The sequence below is a fragment of the Hyperolius riggenbachi genome, chromosome 7 (genome assembly GCF_040937935.1).
Source record: "Hyperolius riggenbachi isolate aHypRig1 chromosome 7, aHypRig1.pri, whole genome shotgun sequence".
In the NCBI taxonomy this organism is placed as follows: Eukaryota; Metazoa; Chordata; class Amphibia; order Anura; family Hyperoliidae; genus Hyperolius; species Hyperolius riggenbachi.
The window spans coordinates 158969486-158995061 of NC_090652.1; the positions used below are offsets into that span (position 1 = coordinate 158969486).

The 25576-nt window shown below is 42.8% G+C and overlaps 1 protein-coding gene across 2 annotated transcripts in view; it reads left to right on the forward strand.

Moving 5' to 3' along the window:
- REXO5 (RNA exonuclease 5) overlaps positions 1 to 25576 on the forward strand; it is a 104703-nt gene that overhangs the window by 36246 nt on the left and 42881 nt on the right. For both annotated transcript variants that reach the window (XM_068244805.1, XM_068244804.1), the window contains exons 9-14: positions 675 to 813; positions 892 to 986; positions 11151 to 11253; positions 14753 to 14886; positions 17878 to 17998; positions 19263 to 19367. In XM_068244805.1, coding sequence (XP_068100906.1) covers positions 675 to 813; positions 892 to 986; positions 11151 to 11253; positions 14753 to 14886; positions 17878 to 17998; positions 19263 to 19367 — 697 coding nt within the window. The remainder of the gene's footprint in view (positions 1 to 674; positions 814 to 891; positions 987 to 11150; positions 11254 to 14752; positions 14887 to 17877; positions 17999 to 19262; positions 19368 to 25576) is intronic.

Sequence of the window (25576 nt, forward strand, 5' to 3'; positions counted from 1 at the left end):
GATTTTGCAACTGTTGTTCAGGAAATGCTGTTGAAAACAAAGAAAGCCCTGAGAATCCAGATGGACTGGCCCAAAACCTGTCATCTGTCACATTTTTTTAACTGCCTACTTTTTTCGCAAAAGAACTCCTTTAAGGAACATGCTATAGGGCAGTGATGGCTAACCTTGGCACTGCAGCTGTGACAAAACTACAAATCCCATCATGCCTCTAACTCTCCGAGTTATGCTTAGAGCTGTAAGAGTATTGCAATGTCTCATGGGACTTGTAGTTCCACCACAGCTGGAGTGCCAAGGTTAGCCATCACTGCTATAGGGCATATGAGTGGTGGTCTGTAGGTTATGTTAGTTCCCAATTTTGAGTAGAAACTAGAGAAAGTTGCAAAGAAATGCTGGAAGCATGATTCTAGTGGTCCAGGAACCACATGCATAAACTTTATGGTGCCAGCATCCTTGAGTGAGCGTTGGCATAAGGGAAGCAGATGTCCTTTAAAATGTATTAGCATAGTGTATACAATGCAAGCAGAGCTCTGACTTCATCACACTCTTGTCTTGGGCGAATATATCTGAAAGAGTGTATTTTAGACTTCCTAATACAGTAGCTATTTCTCAGGATCACTTGAGGGAATCTCCTCCGCTATATGGACATGCTTTTATTGTTCAGCCTTTTTACACAGGTTCTCTGGGATTACCAGAAAGATGCTTCTTCCAGTGAAGACAAAACTGAAGGATGTCCAGGAAAAACTGAAGCAGCTTCTGCCTCCAGATGCCGTACTGGTGGGTCACTCCTTAAACAACGACCTCCAAGCTCTGCAGGTAGGTACTACATGGACCAGCTTCCGCACCAGCAAGCTGTACAATGTGCCCAATATGACCCTCACTGTGTTCTTCCAGATGATACATCCGTATGTCATTGACACGTCACTTATGTTTGCTCGTGAATTTGGAAGGAGATTTCGGTTAAAGTTTTTGGCTGAAGCAGTGTTACAGTAAGTGGGCTTATCTTGCTTTATCACACACACATCCTTCTGTTCTGCATTGTCATGTAAAGAAAGCCTTCATTCAACTTCACTGGAGAAGGGGAACTCTTAATAGTAAACCTTATTTCAGCATGCTTTGTTTCTTTGTGCATAAAGACAGCCATTTCTGTGTTTCTAACAGATTCAGCATGTGCTACCGGTAACTGGATTAGTGCAAGTAATAAAAATATATAACAGTTGTGCTTGCTCTATGGAGTTAACTACTCATGTCCCAAACTGGGAGTTTCTGGGCAATATAAACTCTACACAGTACTGTTGCCAAGATTGCAAAGAAGTGCAATGTAAACTTACTGTCAGTTCTGAAAATTCTTAGCTGGCTTCAGATTGAAATGGAAATATCATTTTTTATAGCATTTTATTACAAAAAGAATTGTTCACTACTGATATGTGTTGATGGCAATTATATAACTAAAGTGGAATTTCCCTTTTATGACCTACTGTAGGCTCATTCTTATGCTGGTTACACACTATTCAGTTTCCCATCTGATCGACTGGTGACCTGACAGGAAGTTGTATTGTGTGAACATGTCCAAACTGCTCCTGATTGATTTTCTCATGATCATTTCGGAAAATCGATCCCATTATCGAATGGGAGCAGATCGGACATGTCATATGGGAAATTACACTGTGTGTATTTAGCATTAGAAGTGGAGGTGCTGCTGTTAAAAAATAAATAAATAAATAAATAAAATAAAAATGAACATTCTTGCATGGGCAGCTGTAATAGTGCCTTAGGGCCTTTTTCCACTACCCTGCGATTTGCATTTTGATTCCGATTGCTAACGGATCACATCGCAAAACACAAAGTACATTAAACTAATGGAAATGGCAGCAGCAATTTCAATTAGTGCAATCCTTTTTGTGTCGCGATTTTGGTCCAAGCGCAGTCGTCGTCCTGCTGTGTTTTGGATGTAAATGAGCTTTACTATACAATAATACAATACAATAACATTTCTATAGCGCTTTTCTCCCATAGAACTCAAAGCGCTTAGGCTCTCTCAGATTCAGTAATTAGTAGGATGAAGTATTCACACAACAAAAGTTATATTTCTGCAAATGCCAAACTGAACAGGTGGGTTTTCAGTCTGGATTTAAACACGTCCAGGGATGGAGCTGTCCTGATCTGTTGAGGTAAGGAGTTCCAAAACGTAGGTGCAGCATGACAGAAGGCTCTGGGACCAAAAGTTTCCAAGTGGACTCTGGGTATGACTAGATTATTAGAACCTGTTGATCTGAGAATGCGGGGGTTGCTACGCAGCTGCAACATATCTTTCATGTATCCAGGGCCTAAATTATTCAGGGATTTAAATGTCAGTAGGCCGATCTTGAATAGGACCCTCCATTCTATAGGTAGCCAGTGAAGGGAGTGCAGGACTGGCGTTATGTGGCAGTGACGGGGTTGGTTGGTTAGCAGTCTGGCAGCAGTATTCTGTATCAGCTGTAGTCGGTACAAGACCTTTTTTGGAAGGCCAGTGTAGAGAGCATTGCAGTAGTCTATTCGGGATGTGATGAAGGCGTGGACTAAGGTTGGCAGATCTTCTGGGGGTATGAGGTGCTTGATTTTTGCAATGTTCTTCAGGTGAAAATAGGATGATTTCAGCACAGCGGAGATTTGAGTTATGAAGTTTAAATCCCAATCAATTAGAACTCCCAGGCTACGCACATGATCAGAGCTGCGCAGATCCGTGCCTCCTATTCCCAGTGGTGAAGACTGCAAGTTAAGTTGTTTTGTTATGCTCTGCCCTCCTATCAGAAGGACTTCAGTTTTGTCTGCATTTAGTTTCAGCCAGTTGTCATTCATCCATTGCTGTAGTTCACGTAAGCAGGCGTTTATAGTTAGAGTTGGGTCTGTCACACCAGGCTTGAAGGAAAGATATAGTTGGGTGTCGTCTGCATAGCAGTGGTATGTCAGGCCATGTTTTTGGATTCGTTTTCCCAGCGGTATAGTTTAAGTATAGTTTCTCAATCGCAATTGCATAGGGGAAATTGAAACACAATCGCGTTTAGTGGAAAAGTGCCCTTCTAGTGCTATTTCTTCCCATGTGGACTGCAGTCACACGGATTGAAGCTATCTGACTCAGAGTGCTGAGATGCTTGGCAAAGAGCAAGCATTACAGGTTGAGACAACAGACAGCAGCATTCCAGGTGGTATGGTATTAAAAATGAAAGATAAGATGTGTGGTGTTCATATAAAGTGATACACAGGTCAGCTTATTTATATCAAATCAAAGAGTATGCGATGAGCCGGCCCTTTAAGGATTACAGTCTCTGTGTTAGCAAGAGAAGGAGTGCAGATGCATTGCTGAGAGGTTCAGGTCACAAACTTTCACCTCACTGTTAGGATTCCTGCATGCTCATGATTATCTTAGCAATAGATGCATAACATAGATCATTGGAGTACAAACGATATTCAGTCAGGCACTGCAGTTACTCCAGATGTATTCAATATCCAAATGATCAGTGTTGCCAACTCATCCCTTTAATTACTGACACATCTAAGTTATACAGGTTCTGGGGCTATTTGCACATAATCAGTGCCTTAACTGCATCTACCTAGCCACAAAGCCTGTATAAGTCATATGTGTCAGTAATTAAAGGGATGAGTTGGCAACACTGCAAATGATGTGTAATACATTGCAGATAGATCGCCATATTCAATGGTAGATGCATAGGTCACATGCACACAATTGGTGGAGAGGTGGCATAATTTGACAAGATTTTATCCTATCATGGCTGAGGTGAGTGCAGGGCAAAAACGTCCATTTTGCACGCCGGTGCTTCTTCCATCATAGATTCGCTAACAGGGATGTTAGCACATTCCAGAGACTTTTGTAAACTTTAGCTGACACTCTAGGATTCTTCTTCACCTCATTGATCATTCTGCGCTGTGCTCTACCAGCCATCTTTACAGGACGGCCACTCCTGAGGAGAGTAGCAGCAGGGCTGATCTTTCTCCATGTATAGACTATTTTTCTTACCGTGGACTGATGAACTGCAAGGCTTTTGGAGATACCTTTAAAACCCTTTCCAGCTTTATGCAAGGCAACAATTCTTAATCGTAGGTCTTCTAAGAGCTCTTTTGTGCAAGGCATCATTCTCATCAGGCAATGCTTCGTGGAGATGCTTCTTCAGATCTGCAGATGATTGTCAGATCTGCAGATGAATGTCTGTTAAACAAGGTGTGTATTGAGATCTGCAGATATAGACTATGAATGCATTTTACAGGAACCGATCTTTTGCAGGAACAGATTTTTTGCAGATACATGTGTGTACAGCATCTTTGTGTGCAGCATCTTGTAATGATTTTATCTGATGGGGAGTCCAGCTCAATAGAATAGACTGTGTAGAGTATGGCTCTCATAATACATGGAAGGGGGTAAAATTGGTCTGTGATCTTGCCTTTTCCAAAGACTTTTATCTCAAGTGTGTATGTGGCATAACACCTCACTCCAATTAGCTCTTGGAGATGTCATTAGTCTAGGGGTTCACATACTTTTTCCACCTGTACTGTGAATGTTTACATGGTGTGTTCAATAAAAACATGGAAACATTCAATTTTTGTGTGGTATTAGTTTAAGCAGACTGTGATTGTCTATTGGTGTGATTTAGATGAAGATCCGATCACATTTTATGACCAATTTGTGCAGAAATCCATATAATTCCAAGGGGTTCACATACTTTATATTGCTACTGTATGTCCCTAATACAATGTATGGTGACATTATTTTATTTGGAAATAAGTGTATTTTTTCCAATTTGTGTTTGTTATTCTCAATGTACCCTAGCAATTACAGCAATTATTACAATCCCTAATTTGAAAAAATAACAATAGTATACCCTCATTGCATACATACACAAAAAGTTAAATCCCTAACGTAACAATGTACTGTATGTATTCTCTTTTAAATTCTGTCACTTATTTTTTTAACAATCTTTTACTGCATTTTGGTAACTGTGAAGAATGAATCGAGAATGTAACAAACAGCACTGATTATTCATGAAACAGGCACTTGGATTGGCTTTAGGAACATATTTTCTCTAATTGTCATCCGGGACAACCCGAGATCCGGTCCCGCCCAGGATCTGGGGAAACACCAAACCAAGAAGTTTAGAAGCCCCCGCCCTACCTCAATCCTCAGTTCAGCGGAAACACCCTTAGAAGCAAGCTCCGTTGAAAAGTTTATTTTTTTGTGGTACTCACCAGAGAGTGGGTTTATTCTAAGAAGGGCAGAGGAACAGTGCGGTGTGTAGCGTTTACGGAGGTGGGTGCTGAGCTGCGGGTTTCTCTGCGTTTGTGGAGGTAGCGACCGAGTGGCATTGGGGTCGGCATACCTTTCCTCTCCTCGCCAGACGCCGGCTCTGCAAGGCGTATCCGGCGTCAGGCATCTGTGGCTTCCGGAAATGACGTCAGGCGCAGGAGGAGGAGAGAGCGCGCACACTGACGTCACGTGGCCGCAAGAGGGGAGGATCACGGAATACCAGGAAGTAAAGGCAGCGTGTTCCTGGCGTCTCCTCCAGCGCTCTGTGTCCATTGGGAGGCATGTCGCAGCAGCAGCCGCAGCCGCCACAACAGCAGCAGCAGCAGTCGGAGGTGGCAGGGCCGGCATCCAAGGCCTCCACACAGACGCAGCCATCCGGGTCAGGGGTGGTAAGTCCTCCAGTGGAGGGTGATGATTTACATTTATTTGATCACCTTGGATGACTTCTCAGCTGTATGCCTGTTGTTTTGTGTTTTATTACAGGCAAAGACTGAATCTAAATCTAATGTTCCGCCCAAATATAAGAGATGTGGGTTGTGTAACACTAAAATTGCTCCAGATGCCCCTAGAACTGTTTGTCAAGCATGCACAGATTCTATTGTAGTATCTGAAACATCTAACATTTTAAAGGGAGTTATGGATGCAGTTAACAAGAATATGCAGGAGACTTTAGATACATTTAAGGAGTCTTTTGTCCCCCCCCCCCCCCCCTTTGATCCCCTTCCAGGTCCTTCTGGAGTATTTTCTCAGCCACCTACTGTGCCTGATATTTTGGGAGCTGATGAGGAGGGGGGGGGGGGATATTTCTGGGTCAGGCTCTTTAAAAGAGGGGGAGCAACCCAGGTCAGAAGATTCGGATAAAGAGGATATAGCTAAAGCTCCTAGATTTCTATTTTCTCCAGATGAATCTTCTGAGTTATTGAAGGCAGTGTACTCCACAGAACAGCTTAAGGAATCTGTTCCAGAGATTACACCTCAGGATCAGGTATATTCAGGTCTGGGCCATTCCACGGGAAGAGGGTTTCCCATTCATAAAACACTTCAGGAAATTATTATCTCCCAATGGCAGAATCCTGAAAGGCCTTTGTTTATACCTAAATCTTCAAAAAGAAAGTTTCCTTTTTCCCAATTGGAGATCGATAAATGGACGAAATGCCCAAAGCTTGATGCCTCCTTATCTAAATACTCCAAAGATTCCGACTTGTCTTTTGAGGACTCTGGTGTCCTTAAGGATGTGATGGACAAAAAAGTTGATTCTCTCCTAAAGAAAGCTTGGGAATCAGCAGCTTTTGGCTTCATCCCAGGGATTTCAGCCACCTGCATCTCGCGTAACCTAAGAATTTGGATGGATAATTTAGTTGAGCAAATTTCTAAGGGGGTCCCTCTTAAAGATTATGCAGCTTCCCTTCCTGTGGTGCTTAAGGCGGTAGCCTTTTTAGCAGACGCAGTCATGGAACTCATACGGGTATCCGCACATACTACGGCTTTGATTAATTCTGCCCGGCGAGCAGTTTGGTTGATAACCTGGGAGGGGGACCAGACATCTAGAAACAAGCTTTGTTCTATTCCATTTGAAGGTAATCTGTTATTTGGATCAGGTCTATAGGATATCTTAGCCCGCTCTGCGGAAAGAGGGAAGCAATTTCCTAATAAGAAGAAAAATCCTAAACTAAAAGACCTTTTGTTCCTGAAAAACAGGGAGAGGAGCAGGTAAAGAATAGGAATGTGCAGAGGAAATGGTCCTTTCCGAAGGGAAAGGAGGTTTCATTCTTGGCAAGACGGAACCCCCTAAACAGAATAAATGACGTTTTACCAGTAGGGGGAAGACTGATTTATTTTCGATTAGAATGGGAGAATTTAAATCCCAATCCCTTTGTTTTGCGCATTATAAAAGAAGGTTATCACCTTCAGTTTTCAGTCAAGCCCCCTCTAAGAAGGTTTGTGAATTCATTTCCAAGAGACCCAGAGAAGGCCAGAGGTCTGGAAATAGAAATTCAGAGACTTCAAGAAAAGAGAGTAATCATTCCAGTTCCCCAGGAAGAGAAATTCCAGGGGTACTACTCCCATGTCTTTCTGGTTAGGAAAACCAGCGGGGAGTTCCGATTTTATTTTGAATCTGAAGTCTCTCAATCCATTTCTGATTTACAAGAAATTCAGGATGGAGAGCATTTATTCAGTAAGGGGTCTATTGCAGGGGAAGGAATTCTTTGTCTCAATAGACCTCCAAGATGCCTACCTGCACATCCTGATTTTTTAAAAACATCAGAAATATCTAAGGTTTGCAATCCGAACTCCTTCCCATGTTCAACACTTCCAGTTTCAGGCACTCCCGTTTGGCATAGCATCAGCTCCACGGGTATTCACGAAAGTCCTGGCAGAGATTATGAAAGAATTGAGAATCCAGGGAATTTCAATAGTTCCATACCTGGACGATCTACTAGTTTTTGCAGAAACAAGCGATCTGGTGTGTTTACACCGAGATATTGTCATCAAGACATTAACTCAGGCAGGTTTGATTGTCAATTACGACAAATCGGCTCTGCAGCCAGCTCAACAAATTACGTTTCTGGGCTACAGGATAGACTCAATACAGAGGAAGATCTTTCTTCCTCCAGACAAGATTCTGAAGATCCAATCAGAGGTAAATTCTCTGATGGTTCAAGAGACATCCTCTCTTCGTCAGATCATGAGGGTCCTCGGTCTATTTTCAGCATCCATTCCGGCAGTGACGTGGGCTCAGTCTCACGGCAGAGCTCTGCAGACCCTGCTTCTTTCCAATTGGGACAAATCAGACGATTCTCTGGATTTGCTCATTTGTATCCCAGACTCAGTGAAGTCCAGTCTACTCTGGTGGTTGGACAGTGAAAATCTGAGCGAAGGTCGGTTTTGGAGACAGAGGCATCCGGTAAAGATCTTTACAGATGCAAGTTCCTGGGGTTGGGGTGCAACAGCCAGGGGAAATCATGCTCAAGGAAGTTGGCCTCAACAGTGGCGTAGCTAAGGAGCTGTGGGCCCCGATGCAAGTTTTACAATGGGGCCCCCCAAGCATTCTATACATAACAATTGATACAGCGCACCAAATCCTGCCAAGGACAACCACAGAGTCAGAGGTGCAAGAAGGGGATGGGGAACAGTTTGTTAGTGATCACTACTGTTCAAAGTATTTATAGAAGTGATTATTACTAGCACAGGACCAATAGAGAGCTTATACTGTAGTTGAGGGAGGGCCCTTCGGGGCCCCTATAGCCCAAGGGCCCCGATGCGGTGGCTACCTCTGCACCCCCTATTGCTACGCCCCTGGGCCTCAAGCAGTCAGCAAAAAATCATCCAATTTCAGAGAATTGATGGCAGTACAGAAGGCTCTTCTATTATTTCAGTCCCTGGGGAATCATGGTCTTGTATTTTCAGACAACATCACGACTGTGGCTTATCTTTCAAAACAAGGAGGAACAAGATCTCATGACTCTCTGTTCGGAAATTCTGAGCTGGGCAGAACCTTGTATTCTGTCCTTGTCAGCGATCCACATAAAGGGGTCGCTCAATGTAGAGGCGGATTTTTTAAGCCGCCAGCAAATAAACCAGGCCGATTGGGAACTCCATCCAGAGGTTTTTCAGATACTGGTGGAGAAATTCAGGTTACCAGAGATAGATCTCTTTGCATCCCCAAAGAATGCGAAGGTAGAACGGTTATTTTCTCTTCACAGATGCAGCAGGTCTCTGGGATTGGATGCGCTGAATCTTCCTTGGGAATTTGTTCTGGCAGTATGCCTTCCCACTAAGAATTCTAATTCCTCAGGTTCTTCTAAAGCTACAAAGAGAAGGAGGAAACCTGATTCTGATAGCACCCCAATGGCCAAAAAGGCCATGGTATGCAACATTACTGAGGATGGCAGTTCAGCCTCCGTGGCCCCTTCCATTCCGTCCAGATCTGTTGATTCAGGGGCCTCTAATACATCCCAGACCACAATTATTCAAACTGGCAGCCTGGATCCTAAGAGGGTAATCTTGAGACAGAAGGGACTCTCAGAGAAGGTTATAGAGACCTTAATGAAGTGTAGGAAACCTGTAACTCAAAAGATTTATCGCAAAGTTTGGAAGGTCTATTTAACATGGTGTGATTCTAATGTAAAGGATCAGGATTTAACCAGTTCTGTTCTGGAATTTCTCCAGGACGGTTTTGATATGAAATTGGCCCCCAGCACTCTCAAGGTCCAGTGTTCAGCTCTATCTATATTGCTGGATAGACACCTGGCACAAGAGGAATTAGTGAGAATTTTTTTCAAGGCATTACAAAGATCTACTCCAGTTAACCTAAAGATTTTTCCACAGTGGGATCTGTCTTTAGTGCTTAACAGCCTGACAGGGGGTCCCTTTGAACCCATAGAAAGCATCGATATAAAATTTTTGACACTCAAATTGGCTTTTTTGATTGCTATAACGTCGGCCAGACGTCTAGGTGATCTTCAGGCATTATCTATTAAGGATCCTTTTCTCATTATCTGCCCTGACAGTGTGAGACTCAGATTAGATCCATCTTATTTACCTAAGGTAGCATCTGAATTTCACAGGTCTCAGGAGATTATTCTTCCTTCATTTTGTGATAGGCCAGCTGGGGTTAGAGAGGAATCTTTCCATTGTCTGGATGTTAGGAGATCTTTATTAGTTTATTTTTCTAGAACTAGAGAGTTCAGAATATCTAGTAGTTTATTGGTTCTATTCTCAGGGAAGAATAGAGGTCAGCAGGCGTCCAGACAGACAATTGCAAGATGGATCAGACAGACCATTACCTTAGCCTATGAGGGTAGTGATAGTCCCGTACCTAATGACATTAAAGCTCACTCAACTCGCTCTTTATCCACATCATGGGCGGAGAGGGCAGGAGCCACCATTCACCAAATTTGTCAAGCGGCAACATGGTCAAACGCATTTACCTTTATCAAGCATTACAGAGTGGATGTTTTATCGCAACAAGACCAGTCGTTTGGCAGAAAGGTGCTTCAGGCGGTGGTCCCTCCCTAGGTAAGTCTTTAGCAAACACTTCTTGTCTATCTCTCGGGTTGTCCCGGATGACAATTAGAGAAATACTCCTATTAGACCTACCGGTAATGGAGTTTCTGATTGTCATCCGGGACAACGTCTATAACCCTTCCCTTTCCTATCCTGCACCTTTCCGCTAATCAGGAGCACAGGGAAATTTTTTAGTCACTTAGAGGTGTCTAGTTCTTCCTTCATCTTGGTGTTTCTAGGCTACTTACTTTCAGACGCACTGAGGATTGAGGGAGGGCGGGGGCTTTTAAACTTCTTGGTTTGTTGTTTCCCCAGATCCTGGGCGGGACCGGATCTCGGGTTGTCCCGGATGACAATCAGAAACTCCATTACCGATAGGTCTAATAGGAGTATTTCCCATTCACCAATCTGAGCTGTACCTGCGGCTGACTGGCGCGTGCGCATAGAAACCCGTAGACGAGTATCTATGCCCTTGGGACTTTAGATGTAGTCGTACGGGGCATAGATATACTGCCCCTGCAGCAACTACTTAATCCCTTGCACTCACAAAATGCATGCACACATCTTACCCAAACGGTGATTTTAAAAAAGTTAATTTTTAGAATTTATTAAAACTATCAAAAAAATTCAGTATTTTTATTTTTTGCAGTATTTTTTACAAGAGCAGTGAAGGAAAACTATGGTATATTCTTTCTACAGAATACGGTTGTCATAGATGCTAGCAAAATGTTTTTTGGTAGTTTTAGAAGATGATATGAGGTGGAATATAATTTTAATAATGTGGCACAGTATAATTGTGTGGCATTACAAATAATGACATTTTGCTTTCTTGTCCCGTTATTTTCAGGAAAGAAATTCAGGGTGAACAGGTGGTCGGCCACATTCCCTCTGAGGATGCAGTAGCTGCATTGAAATTGGCCCAGTATTTTATTGAGAATGGTCCAGAAAAGGTGTGTCTTGAGGTTTGGCATGTCAGGCTTCAAAAACTACCTGTATGGGTTTTAGTTGCCATGTATATGATTGATCTATTGATATACTACAAAATCACTGGCCTGGTTCCCATTTATGCCTCTCTGATATATACTCATCCATCCTATACCAAGATCCCAAACAGTGCTCACTCTGAGAGGGCCCATATCCAGTAATGACAGTGCACAGAGGTGATACATCAATATGATCAGTTTAAAGAGACACTGAAAAAAATATGATATAATGAATTGGTTGTGTAGTATGGATAATTACTAGAACATTAGTAGCAAAGAAAATATTCTCATATTTTTATTTTCAGTTATATAGTGTTTTTTATTTATTTATTTTTTATAACATTGCATCTTTCTCTAATATTTGCAGTTTACACACTATTCAGCATTCTAAATGATTTTACAGAGCAGGCCAATGAGCTATTGACCTGTCCTCTGCAGAGAAAAAGAAAATACAGTCACAGACAGTTGAGGTAACAAGCTTCAAAAGACCAAGCTCTCTGCGACTTTGAAAGTCATGGAGCTTAATGGCTCTTTTGCATAGATAACTGGAGTTTCTTAACTCTTCCTGTACTGGAAACAATATTAGACTTGTGTCTCTGCTCCTAATTTTTTATTTCCCAGCTGTACTACACCTACAAATCATTATATCATTTTTTTTTCGCTTTAGTGTCTCTTTAACCTCCCTGGCGTTATGATTATTTCCAGATTTTAGGTTTCTAAAGCAGTGCAATTGTTTCACAAGCTTTTAGACCCTAAAAATCATACCGCTACATAGATCTGTGGCAGCCCTGCACATTACACTCCTCCCATGGATCCAACTCGGGCTTACTGTTCCGGTCTGTGGATTTCTGTCCCAAGCCTGACTCTGGATTACCGGTAAGGAGGTTTAAATGACATAGTTAGCTAATATGACTTAAGAAAGGCTATTCTCCCACAGGACAGACCTGCCTATCAGATTTAGCAGTTCATTGAGTTCCAGTAATTGTGTCCAGGTACCACCAGTGCTATTCAGCTATCCACGTTTGGCAAAACTCTTCTGTAGCATTATTTCCTCCATTTTACACATCCAGTAACTGAACTCTGAATGTTGTAAAAAATCTAGTATTTTATTCTTGTCATTGCCAGAAGTCATAGTCCACACTAATTGGACATTTTCAGGTAAAATTGCTGTGTGTGTGTGTGTGTGTGTGTGTGTGTGTGTGTGTCTGTTTTAAGAAAAATTATCTTACTTTCTATCCACTTACATGCAGACCTCTTTTATGAGCAGTATTGCTATTTTAACTTTTCTGCACGTAAAAAAAAAATGCAGGAAGTGAGGAGAATTCTAACCACAGGTAAATACTGTACACCAATAAGGCCTCTTTTCTTCGAGCAGCTGAAGGCTGCTTCAGTGCTTCCCGACCACTGGTCAGGTGCTTGCTGGCATTCATCATAGGAAGTGGACAGGTCAACAAATGAGCAGTTCAGCCATGAATGGAAAAGAGGCCTTAAAGCGGACCTGAACTCAGAACTTCCTTTCTGCTCTAAAATATAAGCAACCGCATAATAACCTTTAAAGAAAAACATTTCTTTGTTACAGCTGATCATGCAATACATTTGTAGTGTGTCTAATTCCTGCTTTCATGGAAGCAGACACAGGGTTAACATCATGTTTTTACCTATTAGCTGCTCTGCCGTGGCAGTCAGCTGACATAGCTGAGAGATCACATTTCACTGGGGATTTGTCACAGATGAGGGGGAATTAGACAAGGTAAACTCTCTTGATATATACAGGGTGCATTTCTCTGTTTTCCCTTTGTCCTGTGCAAGAGTTCAGGTCCACTTTAAAGAGAATCTGTATTGTACAATAAAAAACATACCAATCGCCTCACTGTGATCTCCTGGATATATGTGTATATATATATATGTATGTATGCATGTATGTGTGTGTGTGTGTGTGTATGTATGTATGTATGTATGTATATATATATATATATATATATATATATATATATATATATATATATATATATATATATATATATATTCATGATACAGTGTACTACAAGTTTTATTGCTCAGTGAATTATCTGCACTCCCGTCTGGAATTCTTAATTTCTCACCGTGTGACAGGCAGCTCCCTCCCCGCTCAGCCCCACAAACTGCATCACAGACAAGCTGAACCTGAGAGCATAGAGTGAGGAGTAAACAAAGTACACAGAGCCTGCAGGGGGAGTACATAACTTGTATTCATTACAACAGAGACAGCCCATTCCTCCCTGGGTCAACAAAGCTTGACAAAGAAAATAAGATTAGATATATTACAGAGACAGTGCAACTAGAAAAGTCTGCAGTAAGCCAGACCACATAAGAACAGGTATAGGAACTTATTGAATAGAAGAAATAAGGCTGAAAATTTTGCTAGAGTCTCTTTAAGAAACTCAAATGTGGTCCAAACACTTTGCCATTCAGACTTCTAAATGACCAGAATTTTGGGGTGTGGTGCTTCCTGTATGTTGTCGTTTGAAACTTGGTGTTGGATAATGAAACCATGAGCCTGATGCAATAAGCAGCAGTAAAATTGTCTTGCAGGTAGTGAACAGCAATTTTACCGGTTCTAACAGCAGGGGGCAGCACATGTTATTGGGGTTGTGCGCGTGTTGCTGTGGTATTGCACATTACTCCAGCAATGCGAGTTGCATTAACAGGGTTTTGCATGCTTCCCCACAGAAGTTAGCACTGGTAAAATTGCTGTTCCCTGCCTGCTAACGTGACACCTGATGTGCAGAAACTATTAACTGTTTTATGTTTTCATGGACAATTGGGCCTCTTTCAGACAGGAGGCTAAACTGTGCGCTTGCTGAGCAGTTCAGCGTCTCGCCTACCACCTGGCAGTGCAGTTCGGGTGCAATTTAAATGCAGCTGAATTGCAGCAGTAGTAACACCACGTGTCAAGCGCTGACACACGGTGGTGTTACAGGGCGGCATAGGACCGTGACATGGCAATCCTGAGCACGGGTGCAGCCGCGCTTAGATCTGACTCCATGGGGGAAGGCTGCCTGCTAGCTGCCCCCTGAATTCACTGCCTGTCATCTGCCAGTCTGAAAGAGGCCTTAGTTGCACTGTGCTAGAACTTAATTTCATCACTTAAGCTACCCCCTCCCTGTGTTCCACAGGAGAGAGTAGAGGGAGGAGGTGGATAAGGTCAGGGGGTGGCTATATGATAGAGGAGCAGCCTCCACACTTCTGGCAGCTCCATAGTTTGTACACAGACTCCTGGGTCATTGTAACTTAGAAATAAGTGACAGAGAGCAATCTAGCAACTGCAATTGTTGGTTAGGTAACACAGCTACTGACTAATTTGATCAACAGGCAATGCATCGAAGTGATCAATTTCTTTTCCTTTCTGGGTCATTTTAGATTTTCCTATTAGCAGAATTTTCTGCTTAAAACTAACCAGTTATTTTTTTTTTCTGTTAATTTTAAGGTGTCTCAGCTTAATCTGGAGGAGATACATGCATGTGCAAATAACATATTAGGCCCAGAGAAGGATGAGATCCCAGAAGTGATACAGAATGGGCTAACTCATAGCCTACATGCAGAGCACACACACCAAGCCAGGTAACACTGTGGTAGATGCATGAGAACTCTGAGTTGAACACATGATGATTATCATTAGATTCCTACTTGTAGGTAATGCTTCTGTTTTCAATTTCATCAACTTTATAACTTGATAGAACTGAAGCCCAGGCTCAGCAAGAATGATGTCGGAGAAGTCCTTATCTACCTTCTATTGTTTTCCAATACTTTAAAAAACAATTAACTGCCACCAACACTATTGTATATCTGCGTCTTCTGAGTCACCAGTTGAAGCAAATGACATACAAGCGTGTCTGTAGCTGTTAATATATACACAACATTTATGCTAGCACACCTGTGCTCAGTACACTTGGGGATCTTTAGAAGGTTAAGCAAGAAAGCCCTGCCAAATGTATTATTTCCTCCCAAATGAAGCCCTCCCCGTCCAGAGATTGGCAGACAGAAGGCAAGACAAAGGCTTGGCAGATGAGCTTTTTGCCCCTAGGCTTGTACAAAGGACAAGGGAACATGATCTGCATATGGAGGGAAAAAGGTTTGCCATCTTTTTAGGAAGGGGTTCTTTACAGTAAGAGTTGTTAAAATCTGAAATATTTTACCACAGGGAGTAGTTTTGACAAATTCTATATCTACAATGAAATGAGGTTTGGATGCTTTCCTTGCATTGAAGGACATCTGTGGCCATAATTACTAGTTCATTCCCAGCAGAGTTGATACAGGGATTTCTTTGCCTTTCCCTGGACCAACTGGTATATGTGATGGTGCAGGAGAAAAGGGTATCTAATATTTACTTCTTTACTTATTTTTTTGTTCTGAGTGGACTTGATGGACAAATGTCTTTTCCAACCAAACTAACTGTAGCTATTGACTATCAATAATAAAGTAGTAGCTCTCCGATGTCTTGTACTGCAGCTGGCCTCCACCAGCTAGATGTACAGTATGTTGTTGACATGCAGTGACTTGATACATGTGGCAGTGGAGGCTGGGTGTAGTGCAGGCACAGGAGCACCATGAGCCTTGCTGGAATGGGGACTGCTGAGATACTGCATATATCCAGCATGCTTCCACCCTGAGAAAACTGGAAAGGGCGAGGGTGGACTTCTAGACCTCCCGGTAAACTATAGGAGGAGGCTGGACCACTGCAAAAATATAAGGGGAAAGGGGGAGCTCTAGAGCACCAAGGAAAAGGGGTATAGGCACCTATTATTGACAGGGTCAATTTTAAAGGGAACACAAGGTGAGAGGGATAGAGAGCCTGCCATATTTATTTCCTTTTAAACAATGCCAGTTGCCTGGAAGCCCTGTTGATCTTTTGGCATTTGTGTCAAAATCCTGGAACAAGCATATGGCTAATCCAGTAAAACTGGAGTCAGGCCTGGTGCACACCGCAAACCGCTAGCAGATCCGCAAAATGCTAGCAGATTTTGAAACGCTTTTTCTTATTTTTCTGTAGCGTTTCACCTAGCATTTTGCGGTTTTGGGAAGCGTTTTTGGTGTAGTAGATTTCATATATTGTTACAGTAAAGCTGTTACTGAACAGCTACTGTAACAAAAACACCTGCAAAACCGCTCTGAACTGCCATTTTTCAGAGCGGTTTGCGTTTTTCCTATACTTTACATTGGAGGCAGAAACGCATCCGCAATCCAAAATCTGCAGCAGCCCGGGAGTATGCGTTTCTGCAAAACGCCTCCCGCTCTGGTGTGCACCACCCCATTGAAATACATTACCCTAGCGTTTCCACATCCGCAAACGGATCTGAAAACGCGACCGAACCGCTCTGGTGTGCACTAGGCCTCAGAGTACCTTATCTGCTGCATGCTTGTTCAGGGTCTATGGCTAAAAGTATTAGATACACAGGATCAGTAGGCCAGGCCAGGTAACTGGTATTGTTTACAAGGTAATAAATATGGCAGCTTCCATATACCTCTCACCACTTTAAAGGGAACCTGAGGTGAGAGGGAAATGGAGGCTGCCATATTTATTTCCTTTTAAACAATACCATTTGGCATCAAAAAAATGACAGCGCTCATAGGCTGCAACTGAATTGTAGACCAACAGAGGCATGCAGAGCCCCACAGGGGCTAAATACATGCCTTGAATGCAAATCAGATGCAAATCATGTACTAGTCCTAATCTATAATTTGAATGCAAATTGAAGCACATGGATGCAGCTACCCATAAGTATACAGTACTTACATGAGTTTTGTACAGCAGGAGACATTGGCAGCGCTTCCAAACAGAGGCTGCACCCGATTTGACTACCTGCAATAGATGTGCAGAGCTCCACTATGTGGACTAAAATACACAACTTGCATTCAAAACAGGTACAGCAAAGGAGGACGTTAGCTTCAGTATAAATAATATGTGCACAAATTATTCCCTACTAGACTTCCCCACGGCGATGATGGTAGTCAATTCGGGTGCAGCCTCTGTTTGGAAGCACTGCCAATGTCTCCTGCTGTACAAAACTCATGTAAGTATACTTATGGCTAGCTGCATCCATGTGCATCAATTTGCATTCAAATTATAGTATAGGACTAGTACATGATTTGCATCTGATTTGCATTCAAGGCATGTATTTAGCCCCTGTGGGGCTCTGCATGCCTCTGTTGGTCTACAATTCAGTTGCAGCCTATGAGCGCTGTCATTTGTTTGATGTCTGTTTGAGAGAAATGTGTATACCATTTTATGAATAGCAGCACTAGGGAAAAAATCGTGTTTTTATCGTTAGACTAGCGGTAGGTCTTCCCCGAGAGGATCCGGCATCGCTGCGGGGAAGTCTAGTAGGGAATAATTTGTGCACATATTATTTATACTGAAGCTAACGCCCTCCTTTGCTGTACCTGTTTTGAATCTCCAGCGCACGCTATTATACGCCATGAAATATTTTGCATCCTAAAGCAAATCTTACTTGGTAAATGTTGCTGCCAGGAATAGTTTGGTCTTTAATTGCCATAAATGTGTAATTACCGTATAGATGACTTCATCTTACAATGCTGTAAATTTCCTTTTAGTCTAGTGCATTTGTTGGAGAAAAATGGTCAAAAGATTGTTTACATATCCAGTAAGGATGCAGCGAAGAATCCCGCCTGCATGGAAGAATTTGATTGTGTTTTGGGTCCGTCAAATGTAGAGGTCAGTTATAAATTATAATGCAGGTTGTCTATAGTTTTTAAAAGTAGGTCTGGTCTGTTTGCATGTTAAATTAAACCTTTTTTTATGACATTATTTTGTAGGAATTAACCATAGAGTAGAAGAAACATGTCTAGTTCAGTGACAGTGCAATGCTGATGGGACTCTCCCTGCTGTGCTGTTTATTTTTTCGTGTGACTGAGGTCATTGTTCTGCCATCAGCTGGCAATAGTGTGCTTGTGCTGTCATGCTGCACAGTGTGGCTATAGAAGGAGATGAGATGGGGTTGTTATGGTTTTATACTAACTGGTCATAAACCTGTGCTATGCAAACATAATGACTAGAGGTTAATGACCATGAAAACTGCATTTCAAATTGATCAGAAGCTCCCAAGTTATAGGACGGTTAAGTGATATGCAAACCGTAAGATTTCCAGCAATGTTTGAGCTTGGCCCTGATCCTTTTAATTCTTAAACATCTGTAGTGTTTTTCTTTTATTTGTAAGACCAGCAGGGAAATGCAGTGACTTAGCTCACCTCATTATAATATTGACCATAGCAGTTGCATTTAATGGAATTACCAATCTTTTTAATGAGCAGTGTTCACTGACCATAAACTTTTTGTATATTTTATCATGTGCTCAGCTCACAGTATACTGTCATTAGTTTTGTTTAAAAACTTGAGCCCCCCCCCCCCCCCCCTAGTGATCAGGCCATTTTTTACAATTCTGCACTTCTCAACTTTAACGGTTTATTGCTTGGTCATACAACTTAGCACCCAAATGAATTTTACCTCATTTTTTTCTCACAAATAGAGCTTTCTTTTGGTGCTTTTTGATTGCTGCTGCAATTTTTAGATGTTTTTTATTATTAAAAAAAAGAGCAACATTTTTGCATTTTGTAATCCCCTCCCCCCTTGCCCCCCCCCAAATTGCCCTACACTATGATACATACACTACACTATACATACATAGACATATGACTATGATAGGGATTAGTTTGTGAGCCCCTCTAAGGGACAGTTAAGTGACGCACTGTGTTTATTGACAGGAGAGCACGCTCTTGCAAGCTCCCGTCAAATCTCGCTCCTCGCAAGATGACGCCATATGGCGGCGTCGAGGAACAGAGACACTCTGCTGCCGCCATATGGCTTTAGGCGATCATCAAGAGGTTAATAATGGACAGCTTCTTTTTTTTTCATCACATGAGTAGGCTTGAACTGTGTTGATTTCTTTCTTTCTTTTTTTTTTTTTTTTTTTTGCTTTTAGGTCTTGGAAAGAGCTTCTAATATATTTCAGCAGTCTCCTCTTACTGTTGCTAATTATCAGCTTGGAAGTATTTTCAGCAGATGTAATGCGAGCACCAATGAAAAGGTAAGCAGAGTGACATATTGATCTTAGAGGAGCTTGATGAATGTTCTGAGCCTTTGTGTATAGATGATCTAGCTTCCCCAGAATCAGTGGTTACCACTCCTAGCTGCATCCTGCTGTGTGCATAGTAACAATATGGGAACTGGCGTTTTGTTATCTGTTCCAGCAGAAGGCTCATTCTTGTTCTGACTGCTTGGCTGGGAGTTAAAACCCTTTTGAACAATCAAACTGCCCCCTCCCCAACTTTCTCTTCCTGAGTGTGTCATGCAGGAAATATCTGGCATAATGGAAACCTGTGATTATGGTAACACTGCCAATTTCAATAGCTCTAAACCTTCCCTTTCAACCAATCATTAATCTGAAAAAACAGCCAAAATTCCCTATGCAGAATGGGAAATAGTTTAAATCTCTCGTCTATTTTACCATTGCAGATATCTCCATTCCCTTCTGTCAATTCATTTATAGCTCTCTGTGAAAAAGTGCTACTCCAAAACCAGGAAGACTTATGGATGTAGCTAAAAATGTATAAAACTGCATCACAAGTATTTTTTGACTATATTACACTACTTGAAAATCACATAAGGCAACTAGACCATTAAAAATGACAGTAGGAAAGGTTTACTACTTTAAAATGATTATAACAGCTTTATGAATGACTATTATTATTATTTTGCAACCCCACCTCCTGTGTACACAGCAAGGTACAGATATGTGTAAGTATAACTATGTGTTATAATTTAGGTAGGCATCAGTTATTTGGACTGAGTTTTAGGTAAAAGGCTTGTTCGCAGAGTATACTTTTAAATAGAGGTTTTCGTGATGCAGGCAGAAGCATCTCAGTGTCTGCTTGAAGCAGATGATGCAAGCAGATACTGAGAAGATGTTCCTAGTCCAAGGTCTTATGCCTACACTGCCCCAGACAAATGGACTACGGGAACAATCAACATGGGCCATATTTATAAAACATAACATTCCGGCAACTAGGGCAAAATATCTTATAGAATATTAATCGAGTAGGTGTGTGTCCTGACATCACACGGGATCTAAACCAATCATAGATGGTTCAGATGGGGTCACATTTAACTCTTTCTGGTTCATATAAAACCCACAGCCGGAGTATGGAGTAGCACTCTTTTCTGTCTTGCTACCTGTCCCTGCTGGCTTAAACCTTTATATAATACATTTCTGTTCTGATGTGATGTATGCTGTACATAGGTAGTCTAGAAGATGTAACGTAGTCTAGAAAGAAGTTAACTGACTAACATTCAGGAGGAATGTTAGTCAAGAGCTGTAATGCAACGGACTTAAACAGAAGAATTTGCTTTGCTAAGATATGACGAACTGTATCTGTATATCGGTGTAGTGAATAAACTCCTTGTATATTGAAGATGCCTTAGAACAGTCTATCTCCAATAATGCTTTCTGTGTTGAGAGTCAAGTTATCTCACAGTCTGTGAGGTGCAACTCGAAGTTGCTGGTGTCGAAGCAAGGAGTTGATTTATAACAGTGGTGCCGTGAACCCAGTGCTGTCTAGCAGACAAGACAGGAAAGGACCGGGCCAGATGTCAGTCTGTTCTCTAGTTTTTCCAGGACTTTCACAGTAACAAGCGGAGGAGATGCTGAGACGCTCGCTGGAAACTTATCGAGAAGAGATAAGTGGTGCTGCCAGGCTGCGAGGAAGCCGGCACACGAACTGCAGTTTGAGTAATCAGCGGCGAGTTTTGGACCTGATTTATTTGGTTTGTGCTGTACACATGACCTCTGCCAAATAGGATTAAACGGGGGGGGGGCGCGTCCCAGGCAAAGGTTTTTTAGCAAGTTACCTGCGGGGCGATGAATCCGCTGAGAAATCGCTCAGTAAACGCCTGCCGAGGTCCATCGACTCGTGAAAGAAACCTGCTGTAGCTGATCAAATTGGCAGTGGGAGAGAGACCGTCTCAAGTAACTGGCAAGTATAGAGTTTCATTTGTTTAATTTTAATGCAAGTGTTTGGTATTACATGTTAACAGTTTGTTCCAGCGGTGCTTGTTCTAGCTTTTCTAGCGTGTGTTCTTACTGTTCTTACTGTGTTGTTTTTTTTCTCTCATGTTATGCTAGTAGCAGATCGGTTTAGACAGCATATATGTGATTTTTTTTTTTGATTTTTTTCCCCTCTCTTCCCTTTGGATCAGTGATAGTATGTTACAGTCTAGGAGTCTGGGAGTTTTGCCAGATGTGTGTGAACTGTCCCCCGCAGTAGAGATAAGGGGGGGGGGGCTGCAGTTTACAAGTAGTGGAAGGGGAGAGAGAGAGAGAGAGAGAGAGAGAGAGAGAGAGAGAGAGAGAGAGAGAGAGGCCAGCTGTATTAAGTGTTGGTGTGTTATTTGTTATGTTTCTGGGCTGTGAGGTTGGTTAGTTGTCAGTGGACAGCGGAGTTTAGAGAGCTGTACAGCACTTCTAGTAGAGCTGGTTTCAGTTCAGTATCATGTGATTTTTTTATATTCACGGATCGCAGAGCGTAGGTTTGAGTGCACGGGGTTGAGTGGATGTTTTTTTTTCTCCGTCTGCATGTCCAAGATGATTTGCGTTTTTTTCTGAGGAGGAGATGGGAAACTTCACAAACTGCTGTGCAAACCTTCACAAACTGCTGTGCACACTTCACAAACTGCTGTGCTATTTGTCTGGTATGTGTTTTTTGCAGGCATCCAAGAGTTTATATATGCTGAAATGTATAGTGTGCATGTATCTTTCTTTTCTATAAGTGTATAGGATTGAGAGGTTGCTATGGGGGATTACATAGCACCCATCTTGGCATGCCATGACTCAACATGGAGTCGTAATTCTGAGAAAGCCACTCCCACCTTCATGATGTATTAGGAGGGGAGGGGGCGGGAAGCGCCCACTGATAGGCACGCCCCAATGGCAGGGGGGAGGATGTGCTGGGGGGGAATCCCACGTCCCACGTCACAGCTGTGCACACGGCCTTGTGCACGGAAGCAGCTGGTGGGAGGGGGAGGTCCAGAGTGGGGACAGAGAGATTCCACTGAGGATCTCGGCTTCCAGATGATTTCCTCAGAAGAAGTCTGGGCACAGGGAGTGTCCGCATACGTGAGCCAAGCAAGTTGCATGGTCACGGATAGGAAGTGTTTACCAGCCAGGGGCATGGAGACACATAGAAGTCAGATATTTCCCAGGGAGTGATTTGCAAGAGCGGATCAGGGGGGGTATCTGGACAGGGATACTTATGGGATTATTCCTTTAAGTGAGGCACCTTATAGTGCGGTGCAGCATGTGTTCCCAATAGAGATAGGGAGGACAGTGCATAGTTGGAGAGGGGGAAAGGAAAAGAGAGAAAGAAAGGAGTTGACCAATCCAGGTGTACGTCGCTGCGACTGCAGAACGTTTTTTTTCAGGGTTTTTGTGTCAGGGACAGGACCAGAGATTGACAAAGAGGTCATTGCTGGGCGGTTAGCGTGTTTTTCCTCGCCCACTGATTGGTCAAATAGATATATTTTTTTTCTTTCTCTTCTTTTCTCCAGCTCTGATTCAGTTTAGCACAGAACAGAACTGGAAGCAGTTCAAGGGGCAATTATAAAGATGAAGGAATTGCCATTTACAGAGTGACAGTATATCAGTACAGTGTTTGCCATAGGACTACCTACCAAGTGGGCATTCAGTGATTCGCATGCAGGCATGCGCAGCTCTGAACCCTGTGTGGTTACCTGGCAAACATTGGTCAGAGGGGACACTAAACAGGACGTCTAGCAGAGAGGGCTGCGATCGATAAAGTTCTAGGTAAGTCAATGCGAAAATGAGCAAGAGCATTACAGGCTCACCTGCAAAGCAGCAACAGGTGTGTGGCATCCGTAATCTGTGCATACGACGGCCGCGTATGTACAGAAGGGGGGATGTGGAGAGAGCTTGCAATGAGGTGAGAGCTTCCAAAGGTGAAGTCCACGGGAGCATATTTTAAAGGGATTGTCCAAGCAAAATAAAAAAATGAGTTTCACTTACCTGGGGCTTCTACCAGCCCCACGCAGCCATCCTGTGTCCTCGTAGTCACTCATTGCTGCTCCAGTCCCCCGCTGGCAGCTTGCCGACCTCGGAGGTCAGCGGGCTACATTGCGTACATTTTTACGCATTCCCGCTAGTGCAGGAACATTAACACATACATTTTTACGCATTACTGGTTCAGTGTGTACATTTTTACGCATTGAACCAGTAATGCGTAAAAAATGTATGTGTTAATGTTCCTCGACTAGCGGGAATGCGTAAAAATGTACGCAATGCGTCCTGACGACCTTCGAGGCCGGCAAGCTGCCAGCGGGGGACTGGAGCAGCAGTGAGTGACTACGAGGGCACAGGCTGCATGGGGCTGGTAGAAGCCCCAGGTAAGTGAAACTAATTTTTTTATTTTGCTTGAACCTTCCCTTTAAACAGGTAAGTACTTAGGATAGTACTTAGGTAGGGGAGAGAAGTTTAACTCCAAACCAAAAAGAGTAAACAGAGTTCATGAAAACCATAAAGCAACGAGATCAATTACGGTATATATTGATCAATTTAAAGTGTACAGAGTACAAGCCGCAGGGCGAAACCCAAATCATTAATAAGAATTGATTTGTTTGTATTTCAGGAGTTTGGCAATATGGAAGCAAGAAAGCTGAGGTGCTGGCAGCCGAGACAGAGATGTCAGTCGGATAAGCGAAAGGTTCCAGATGCCAATCCGCGTTTGGAGAACAGCGAGATTCCTGAGATTGGAAAGAGACTAAAAAAAACGAGATTTCGGAGATTCGAAAGAGACTAAAAAAACGAGATTTCGGAGATTGGAAAGAGACTAAAAAAAACTGACTAAGCAAAGCATAATGCAAATTGCTAATGTTTTTCTTTCCCAAGGAGGTGCTTTTATAATGAAGAGTACCGTGCTGATTGTGATCCTAGGCTGCCATTCCGTCCTAGGAGACCAAGGAGAGGACATTCTCATGAACAATAAGGGGTTAATGAGAACACAAGGCCCAAGCATGTTAATGTTTGGAGACAAAGGTACTGATCCTTTCCCACCTCCCTCTGATTGGCACAGATGGACCAAGCAGGGATGGAGGAAAAGAGCACTTGTGCCAGGTGGAAACAAATTTCATGGCACAATGTTGGTGAAAGGTGTGAAGGGTCAGGTGTGCTGGAAGTTTGAATTTAACGGCAGTGTAAATCTGCTCTTGAATGTCACACTCCCAGAATCGATGCACCGATCCAAAGTTTTGTTAAAAGGTACATTGCAGTACAATGGGTACATGCAAAAGGTGGAGTGTGTGATTCAGGGGTACCTTGTCTTGGTTATCCAGAGTGAGATGGTTCCAGATTGGAGAGGAACGAGCAGGAGGCGTCAATTCTCCTACAGGAGTGACGCAGGGGACAACATCACACTCTTGGGTTACCAACAGAGGGTGTCTCTGAAACAACTATACACACGTAAAGGCTGGAAAGCCGAGGGTTTGTGGTTCTCGAAACAAGAAGTAAAAATCGAGATCAAGCCACATTTCCAGGTGACAAAGAGGGTGGGGAAAGCGATCCCGAGGGAGGGAAAGCCAACACAGGGAACCCCATTCACACTACACGGGTCACAACAGGGGACAATATTACACAGTCCATATGCAGCCACTTATCCTAATGCTAGTTGGGTAAGTGAAGAGGTACTCTTAATTGAAAGATTGCAGAGAGTACAGTCTTCCCGACCTCAGGTACACATTTTGCCTCAGGACATAAGGGGGGGAAGAGGTCCAATCAGGACAGTTGGGGACATATTTTGTCAGGGAGATGCTAAAAGATCCTGTACAACTGAGATTGGACAAGGAGAGGTTTATCGACTTTTCTGAAGAAGGATCTTTTGCATGGAAGCTTTGAGATGTTTGGGTGAACAAATGGAAAGGGTGCAACACTTCTTTACGCACCGCTACTTCCTTGGTTCCCACCTCAAACCATGTCTTACACCATGACCACCATGAGAGGTCAACATTTTTTGGTGCTAGTTGGGGAGGTGAAACAAGTAGAGTTGCCCTCATACGGGCAATTCTGACAGAGGTACCTGTGTTTGCCGGGGCAAGTCAAATTTAGTGAAGAAGCCTGCTGGCTCAATAATGCAGAATGCAAGGCTACCATTCAAAAGATCCGCCCTGAAGCCAAACCGATAGTTCTGGTGGCTGAAGGAAAGGTTTGTTTTTTAAACATAATGACTAATGACA